The sequence below is a fragment of the Stegostoma tigrinum genome, chromosome 32 (assembly GCF_030684315.1).
Source record: "Stegostoma tigrinum isolate sSteTig4 chromosome 32, sSteTig4.hap1, whole genome shotgun sequence".
In the NCBI taxonomy this organism is placed as follows: Eukaryota; Metazoa; Chordata; class Chondrichthyes; order Orectolobiformes; family Stegostomatidae; genus Stegostoma; species Stegostoma tigrinum.
In genome coordinates, this window is record NC_081385.1 from 18,257,247 (window position 1) to 18,266,682 (window position 9,436).

Genomic DNA, 9,436 nt, shown 5'->3' on the forward strand with positions numbered 1-9,436 from the left:
GACGGAGACAGCGAGAGAGAGAGAGACACAGAGATGAACGGAGAGAGTGACAAACAGACAGAGAGAGGGACAGAGGCGGAGAGGGACAGAGGCGGAGAGGGACAGAGGCGGAGAGGGACAGAGGCGGAGAGACAGACAGAGAGAGAGAGAGACAGACAGAGAGAGAGAGAGAGACAGAGAGAGAGAGAGAGACAGAGAGAGAGAGAGAGACAGAGAGAGAGAGAGAGGACAGAGAGAGAGAAGAGACAGACAGACAGAGAGACAAACAGAGAGAGTCAGAGAGAGAGAGTCAGAGAGAGAGAGTCAAGAGAGAGAGAGTCAGAGAGAGAGAGTCAGAGAGAGAGAGTCAGGAGAGAGAGAGTCAGAGAGAGAGAGAGAGTCAGAGAGAGAGAGAGAGTCAGGAGAGAGAGAGAGTCAGAGAGAGAGAGAGGAAGAGAGAGAGAGAGAGAGGAAGGAGAGAGAGAGGAGGAAGAGAGAGAGAGAGAGGAAGAGAGAGAGAGAGAGAGAGGGAGAGAGGAAGAGAGAGAGGGAGAGAGGAAGAGAGAGAGGGAGAGAGGAAGAGAGAGAGAGAGAGAGGAAGAGAGAGAGAGAGAGAGGAAGAGAGAGAGAGAGAGGAAGAGGGAGAGAGAGAAAGGAAGAGGGAGAGAGAGAAAGGAAGAGGAGAGAGAGAAAGGAAGAGAGAGAGAAAGAAGAGAGAGAGAAAGGAAGAGAGAGAGAAAGGAAGAGAGAGAGAAAGGAAGAGAGAGAGAAAGGAAGAGAGAGAGAAAGGAAGAGAGAGAGAAAGGAAGAGAGAGAGAAAGGAAGAGAGAGAGAAAGGAAGAGAGAGAGAAAGGAAGAGAGAGAGAAAGGAAGAGAGAAGAGAAAGGAAGAGAGAGAGAGAAAGGAAGAGAGAGAGAAAGGAGAGAGAGAGAAAGGAAGAGAGAGGAAGAGAGAGAGAAAGGAAGAGAGAGAGAGAGAGAGAGAAAGGAAGAGAGAGAAAGGAAGAGAGAGAGAGAAAGAAGAGAGAGAGAAAGGAAGAGAGAGGAAGAGAGAGAGAAAGGAAGAGAGAGAGAGAGAGAGAGAGAGAGAGAATGAGGAAGACAGAGAGAGAGAGGAAGAGAGAGAGGAAGAGAGAGAGGAAGAGAGAGAGGAAGAGAGAGAGGAAGAGAGAGAGGAAGAGAGAGAGGAAGAGAGAGAGGAAGAGAGAGGGAAGAGAGAGAGGAAGAGAGAGAGGGAAGAGAGAGAGGAAGAGAGAGAGGAAGAGAGAGAGAAGAGAGAGAGGAAGAGAGAGAGGAAGAGAGAGAGGAAGAGAGAGAGGAAGAGAGAGAGGAAGAGAGAGAGGCAGAGAGAGAGACAGAGAGAGAGACAGAGAGAGAGACAGAGAGAGAGACAGAGAGAGAGACACACACAGAGAGGAGGAGAGACAGAGACACAGACAGAGAGCGAGCCAGACAGAGAGCGAGCCAGACAGAGAGCGAGCCAGACAGAGAGCGAGCCAGACAGAGAGCGAGCCAGACAGAGAGCGAGCCAGACAGAGAGCGAGCCAGACAGAGAGCGAGCCAGACAGAGAGCGAGCCAGACAGAGAGCGAGCCAGACAGAGAGCGAGCCAGACAGAGAGCGAGCCAGACAGAGAGCGAGCCAGACAGAGAGCGAGCCAGACAGAGAGCGAGCCAGACAGAGAGCGAGCCAGACAGAGAGCGAGCCAGACAGAGAGCGAGCCAGACAGAGAGCGAGCCAGACAGAGAGCGAGCCAGACAGAGAGCGAGCCAGACAGAGAGCGAGCCAGACAGAGAGCGAGCCAGACAGAGAGCGAGCCCCAGACAGAGAGCGAGCCCCAGACAGAGAGCGAGCCCCAGACAGAGAGCGAGCCCCAGACAGAGAGCGAGCCCCAGACAGAGAGCGAGCCCCAGACAGAGAGCGAGCCCCAGACAGAGAGCGAGCCCCAGACAGAGAGCGAGCCCCAGACAGAGAGAGACCCAGACAGAGAGAGACCCAGACAGAGAGAGACCCAGACAGAGAGAGACCCAGACAGAGAGAGACCCAGACAGAGAGAGACCCAGACAGAGAGAGACCCAGACAGAGAGAGACCCAGACAGAGAGAGGGAGACAGGAACAGACACAGAGGCAGAGAGAGGCGCATTGAAAACACTGGTGGCGGCTTAACCCAAAGGTCGCTACAGCTTAGGCGTAGGCTGAGGTTCCGAATGAGAAACCTCCAAGGGTGTAGAAATTGAACCTGCACTGTTGGCATAACTCAGCATTGAAAAGCTGTCCATCCAACAATATAGCCCAACAGTAACTCCTGTATCAACCAATTCACTAAAGTGGTCAGATACAGTTATATGACCATACTTTTATACAGTAGAAATTTCCACATTTGGAAATAAGCCTATAATAGAACACACCACGCAGAAGCCAGACTTTATTACAAGGGAAAGTCTGTGGTGAGGAGGGAACAGAAGAAATCTGGCAAGCATGATACCTATAACTGTTCCATCCCACAGCTAACAAAAAGGAACACAAGGGCAAAAGTAAGCCTTTTAGCCCATTGAGCCTGTTCTGCCGTTTAATACAACTGAGACTGATCATAATGCTTTTAACTCTCACTATCCCCTTAGCACCAATAATCAACATAAAAGTCAACTTCTACTTTAAACACAGTGAAAGTCTGAGCTTCCACACTCTTTGGGATTCAGCGTTCCTTCCGAGCAAAAGTGTTTCTCCCTGTGTCCGAAATGATGCTGCCTTGTTTTAGAATCCCTAACCAGCGGAGGCATCTTATCTATATCGCACCTGCCCATTCTTTCCTGGATTTTGCAGGTTCCTATGCAAACACCTCCTTTTGGCATCAGAGTCATTGAGGATATACAGCACGGAAACAGGCCCTTCAGTCCAACTCCTCCATGCCGTTGTCCAGTCCCATTTGCCAGCATTTGGCCTATATCCCTTTAAACACTTCCTGTTCATGTAGCCATCCAAATGCCATTTCGATTTTCTAATTGTTTCTTCAAAACTCAACAGAACATAGGCCCAATCTCACTTCACAAGAAAACAGCAATCATCCCATAGCAATAACAATCTTTCCTGAGATAAAGGAGACCAAAACCACATACAGTACTTCAGGTGAGAGCTAACCAAGGTCCTATACAACTGAAGCAAGAATTCACTGTTCCTATTCTCAAAATCTTTTGTGATAAAGGCCAAGATTCCATTACCTTTTTGGTAGCTTGCTGCATCTTCACGTTAGCCTTCAGTGGCTTATTGACAATGACACCCAAGCCCCTTTGCACATCTACCTTCGTCAACCTTCCAACATTTAAGAAAAGCTCTGTCAACATGTGTTCTTCCTACCAAACTGGATAATCTCATATTATATTCACTCTATCAGGTTATAACTCAATGACTATGCCTATCCAAATCATTTTCCTGAAAACCTTTTTTGCATCTTTCATATAACCCACACTCTTGCTTCGTCTTGCATTATCTGCAATGTTCGGCACCATGCGTGCCTCCTCAGAAGCAGTCCAGGTAACAGCTGGGTGACATCCAGGCTTGGGTCGAATGATATCAGGCAATGACCATTTCCAATAAGAGGCAATCTAACCATCACTGACATGTAATACTATTACCATCACTGAGCCCTCCACTATCAACATCCCGGCAGTTATCACCAACCAGAAACAGGACCGGCGTATACACACACACACACACACACACTTTGGCTACAAGATCAAGTCAGACACTAGGAATACTGAAGGAACAACCCATCCCCTTTCTAAGCCTGTTCCATCAACTACATGGCTCAAGTGAAGAGGTTTGAGGAATACTCCCCAATTTCTTGGATAGATGCAGTTCCAGGAACACACATGAAGTTTCATACTATCCATGAAAAAGTAATCCACTTGATGGGCAACACGTCCAGAAACATCCAGTCCCTCTACCACTAACACTTAGTAGCAGCAGTATCTCCCAGCCGCATGATGCACTACAGAAATTCACCAATCCTTAGATAGAACTTTCCAAACCCATGACCAATACCATCTAGAGGGGCAAAAGGCATCAGAAAATGGGAACATCGCCCTCTGCTCCCCAAGCCACTCACCAAACTGACTTGGAAATATATCACTGTTCCTTCATTGTTGTTGGTTGAAAGTCCTGAAATTCTCTTGCTAACTGCACTGCGTGTTCACCTGTAGCACATGGGCTGCAGCAGTTCAAGAGGAAACTCATCACCACCTTCTCAGGGTAATGACAGATTGTCAAAAAATGCTCACTTCGGCCAGGGATGCTCATGTCCCATTAGCAATTTTTTTTTAGGAAAATGGAAATATTACTTTTGCTCCCCCTGCCCAAATCATTGAAATGTCTGCTTAGAGAACACACTTCTAATGGTGACGTGGGCATAAATTGCCTTGTCATTGTTCACTATGGCATATGTTTTGACTAACAACCTACAGCAGACAGCAAAAAAATAACCATACCTGGGTGAAAAGACAGTTTTGGAGGGTAAAGCCTGAAGTGACTGGGTGGAATGCCAGGTTTATACCTCCAGCTGATAATTTCTCTAGATTTTGAGAGTTAAAAATCAGGCAGCGGCACTGTGTTTGATTATCAGCTATCCAACTAGCCAGTTTGGTGAGTATTTCTTCCAATGTGGCTGATAATTTCACCATCTCTGACTTCAAGCTTTCCATTACCCATTTCAATGCAGGGACAGGTACATTCTCATTACATGGGAAGTAACTTGAAATAAGGCTATTCACAATGTAACAATCAAAATGTACTTTAATGACCCTCTTTTGTACTTACTTTCCATTGAAAAATCAATAGGATATAGTTAAAAGCTACAAGCTGATATTGGAGTTCCCTTGTAACCATGAGAAGCTATCAATTTAGTTTCAGCCCTGTTATTCGCCATTGGACTTCCACCGTTCCATACAAATTGAATAGATTTTATTTCCCTAAAAAGCTAACAGCTAATGTACATCAACTGAATGTAAAACCAAAGAATACAGAAGATAAAACCTACATCTTGTTAGCAGTTTGTGTAGAACAAAACTCACATTTCATACAGGCCATTCATTTCACAAAAAAGGCACATTTTCCTTGTAACGGTTATACATACATCTTGCATTTCTGATCAATTAAGATTTAACTTTGCCATTTCTGCCTGGAAATGGAGTCCTCTTGAGGTGCTAGTTTCAAACATGCTTGATGTGTTTTTTGTCATGCTTTAAGACTGCACTTTACACTCATGGATTTATGAACAGTTTTTTTGGAACAAAATCTATTTCTATTACCAGTAGGTCAATTTTTAAACTAAAAAAAATCCCCTGCTGCAAATCTTTTTGAAATAGGGACATGCTGTAGTTGATTTGGAGGCAGTTCACAGAAAGTTCACTAGGTTGGTAGGTGGTGTGAAGGAGTTATTATGGTGTGAAAGAGACGAAGGTTGAGCAGATTGAGCTTCTACACATTGCAGTTTAGAAGGCTAACACATGATCTCGTTTAAAGATGACTGGGCAGATGCTGACGGGATGTTTCCACTCACAAGGCTAGGTCAAGGGCTACAACTTCACAACGATGAGGCTGTCCCCATCACTGAGGTAGGATTTCTTCTGAAGGTTTGGCAATCATTAGAATCCTCTTTGGAGAAAGCTGTGAAGGAAGAGTGGTTTAATATACCCAAGACTGAGACAGAGAGACAGACTTTTGAATGATATGAGAGTCAAATGTTATGGGGACCAGGGAGGAAAATGGAGGTCAAGATCGCACATCAGCCATTATCATATTGACAGGTTGAGGACACTCCAGAGACAACATAGCCTACTCCTGTTGGGCTTCCTCTGTTCATAAACATTGCCAGCAATGTATATGATAGCAAAATAAATCAGGATATTTATTAATCAGAGTTGCAAGGAGAAATCTGCGGGGCAATTATCCAACGGATAAAACATGGGCCACAACATCCTGTCAGGCGTGAAGCATATGTTTCTGATTTAATATTGTAGGCAGCGGCGATATCAGAGGCAAGTGAAGGTCCTCATGGTGGCAGGTGTCCTGGCGGTATTGATACGATTGTGTGCCTACCCACAGGGGTATCTTACAGTAATGCCCTGAAACCTGACTTTTGGGCACTTCAGAGAAAGCCTTCACCCAGCAGCGTGCTGATATATAGCCTTTCAGCCAAGACAACTAATACTGAACACGCCTTTTGCTCTGAGTTCCACCTCAACCACAGCCCACACTTTGGATTGGAATATCGCCGCTATAATTATCTTCACGTCTGTATAATCTTCAGTCCCAGTATAAAAATGCATCTAGGATTGAAAGCGTATATTTTTGCCCTCGGGAGACCCATATACTTAAAAAAAACTCTTGCTTCAACAGCTTTTTAAAAAATTGATAAACATCTCACGCCTTTCAGCGCGGCCGAGCCCCACCTTCGCAAAAGAGAAACCCTTGCCCTGTCTCGGACGAGTGTCATTTCACCAGGGTTTCTGTGAGAAACAGTATGGAAAGTGCAGCCAGGACTCGTTCTGCTCTGAACCCACCAACCCCAAAAAAATTCATTCTCAGTAAGAGGGTCTCCCACTGCCACTGGAACCACGTGGAGTCACAAAGTCTGGGTTTTTCATCGGTTCCCTCCAACACCGTTTGGAGGAGTCCGGCGGAAACACAATGAAAAGCAGCATTAATCCCCAGAGCCGAAAGCAACTCGCGCCTTCCTCCTCTTCCGCTGTCACTTATTCCACTTTTGTTGTTAATATTTGCGCTCTCTCTCTCTCTCTCTCTGAGACTGAGGAAGGACAGCAAGTGCGAAACCCCACCCCTGAATTCACTGTAGTCCGAAAATGTCGCGTCCAAAGCGCAAAGGGTTTGTTGCTCGAGGAGCGAGTTGTTACATTCGTAGCGATTCTGCTTCACTTCATGTGATGGGGGGAGAAAGAAATAACTGAACCCAGAGAGATACTGAGAGTATGGAGAAATTAGCCAGAGCTGGTGGTAAATCTTGTCGAGTCTTATTCTGGGTGGGTGGGAAGACTTACCCAACATAATAAATCACAAGTCAGCATTTCACACGTCTCAGATTGCCCCCCCCCAAGAAAAACGAACGCCCCTCTCAAACTCCACTGGGACTCGTGTCTACAAACATCGAAGCCCCTAGTCTGGAAAACAACAAAGAACTCCGACATGCAACGCAGAAACTGTTAGCTGGATCTTTTCAAACATTGGGGTAATTGCAGTATCAAACCAGAGGGAAGCGGCAAGAAATTATTCTGTTGACAAGAGGATGCCAATGTTTTACTCCAATTAAAGATGCGATTTCACTCCTGATTACAGACCCGGCTCTTTTTTTATTACATTTGGATTTTTTATCTGGACACATTCCAAGGGAGATTTAGAAACGAGCTTCCTTCGCATCTAATTATTTATTTTGTTTGGCTCAGGCGTTTATAAGCCGCCAGGGAGGGGGCAGAGGAAGAGAGAGATATTTGGCCAAGACTCAATCCAACCTCAGAATCTCACTCTCTGAAAGAAGCGGATAGCAGCGCTCCTACAGTCATCAGGGGAATAGTCGCCGATTTATTAATCTTTAAATCCTCTGTAACATTGTGTCACTGTTAGAACAGAGGGAAGAGTGAGTGTTGAAGGAAAGCAACACTGCGCTGAACAGGGAAGGGGGATTAACAAAAAGCTGGCTAAACCCTAGTATAAATGTGCAATCAACACCTTGCACACAGTCTCCCCCAAATCCCACGACACCAGAAAATGATTTGTTTTACCCTATTTAATTCGCAATTGCGTCACCTAGTGAGACCCACAATGTCCCAGTTCACATCCAGATACCTTTCCAAAATAAAATGCACATCGCCACTTTTCCAAGACCAATTAAACCGTAGTCTCTCACTTTAAAAAAAGGATTATTTGGACCGATCCCTTCCTTGGATAAAGGATCGCAGGAGAAAAGAAACTTCGAATAAAAAATAACGGTTTCCCACACAAAGGTAAAATAGGAACAGTCTGATCAGAAGACGGGGAATCATGCTTCAGTTTCACCCCTTGTTTTTATTCTCTCTTCCCTACAGATGTCACACTGAAGAAAGCAACGTAGCCTATTGTCCCATATTACAAATAAGCAGTAGTTTTTATGAGGGAGAGAAGTGCCTGTCCCATTTACTGAGAATTATCGAACCCCCGCAGAAAAAAAACAATTCCTTTGAACCCATGTTTTATTTTAAATGGCATCGGGAAAAAAAATGGATACAATCAGATGAAATATACAAAAGGTTCCAATTAAAAATAAGCACAGGCTTGTTCATTCAGCACCTCCTACTGGAAACAGATTCCAGCTCCGTAGTGCACTGTCTTCTTATTCGAGATAGCAATTCATTTTTTTAAAAATCTGTAATTAACATTAAAAACGGAGCCACGAAACGCAGAAAGGAAATAAAACACATTTCATACATTTTGCTACAACAGACCACTATTATTCCAGACATCTGTCATTTATTTAGGAGGACATGGGCAGATTTTTTTTACCCCAGCGAGAAAAATCAGTACACACAAATATTTCACCTTACTGAAGACCACCAGAACAAAGAAATCACTGCCTTGAAATCAAACCAGCAGAACTGCTACCTACAAAATAGGGGAATCCAAAATTTCATGCAGTTTTTTTTAAAAGACAAATCAAGCAAATAATTGACTGAACAAAACATAATGCGTTTGCAGAAGATTATAATGCAACATTGCTTATTGTTTCTGCAAGGGAATTACTACGTTGAGTAACAATTTTAATCTTTGCAACACTTGCAATCTATTTTCTTTTCACCGTGAGTTGGGGGTGGGTGGGGAAGGGTTGGTAAATCGTACCTGCGGTGCTAATAAAGAGTAGCCCGGTTAGGAAAATCCTGGTTTGTAACATTGTTGGTGCTTGGAATTTGGCTGTTGGAGGTAAATGGCTGGTGCTTTTCAATCCGCTGCTCCCTCTCTCCCCGTCACTGCTGCTTGCTCCTGCTGCTGCCGCTGGAACTGAGATGCCAATTCCCGCACACGCTGCTCGCAAGTCGCTTCTCCCTCCACCTAATCACACCGCCTTCCTTTAATCCACGCCGTATCCTCCCGCCGAGCTGCCACGCTCCGAAAAGAGTCCCACACCCCCTCCACCTCCTCCCTCCCCCACCTTTAAATAGCCTCTATGTGTCTCTCTCCGCCCTCCCCTGGACGTTCTTACAGTCTGGATCGCAAGATCCCTCCTTACTCATTCAGGGGTACTCCAGCAAGTGTCAGAAGGTTTCACCTAGGGTTGGAAAGTGGGGCGGGGGGAAGGAATAATTCCCCACAGGAGGGGAATGTATAGATATGTATGCACACTGCACCAGTTTGTAAAACTTGGAATTGTAATGGAGCTCCATTTTGAAGTCCAGGGGGTTCCTGATTTACAAATATCTC

At 45.2% G+C, this 9,436-nt stretch overlaps 1 protein-coding gene across 16 annotated transcripts in view; it reads right to left on the reverse strand.

Annotated features, from left to right (window-relative positions):
- Positions 1 to 9,122, reverse strand: part of LOC125467077 (neural cell adhesion molecule 1) — a 501,070-nt gene extending 491,948 nt beyond the window's left edge. For 3 of the 16 annotated variants that reach the window (XM_059639033.1, XM_059639029.1, XM_059639027.1), the window contains exon 1: positions 8,858 to 9,121. In XM_059639033.1, the coding sequence (XP_059495016.1) occupies positions 8,858 to 8,909 (52 nt within the window). In that variant the 5' untranslated portion in view covers positions 8,910 to 9,121. Of the gene's footprint in view, positions 1 to 8,857 lie in introns of all 16 variants that reach the window. The other 13 variants (XM_059639041.1, XM_059639030.1, XM_059639032.1 and 10 more) reach the window with 6 other exon arrangements.
- Positions 9,123 to 9,436: the final 314 nt, after the last annotated feature.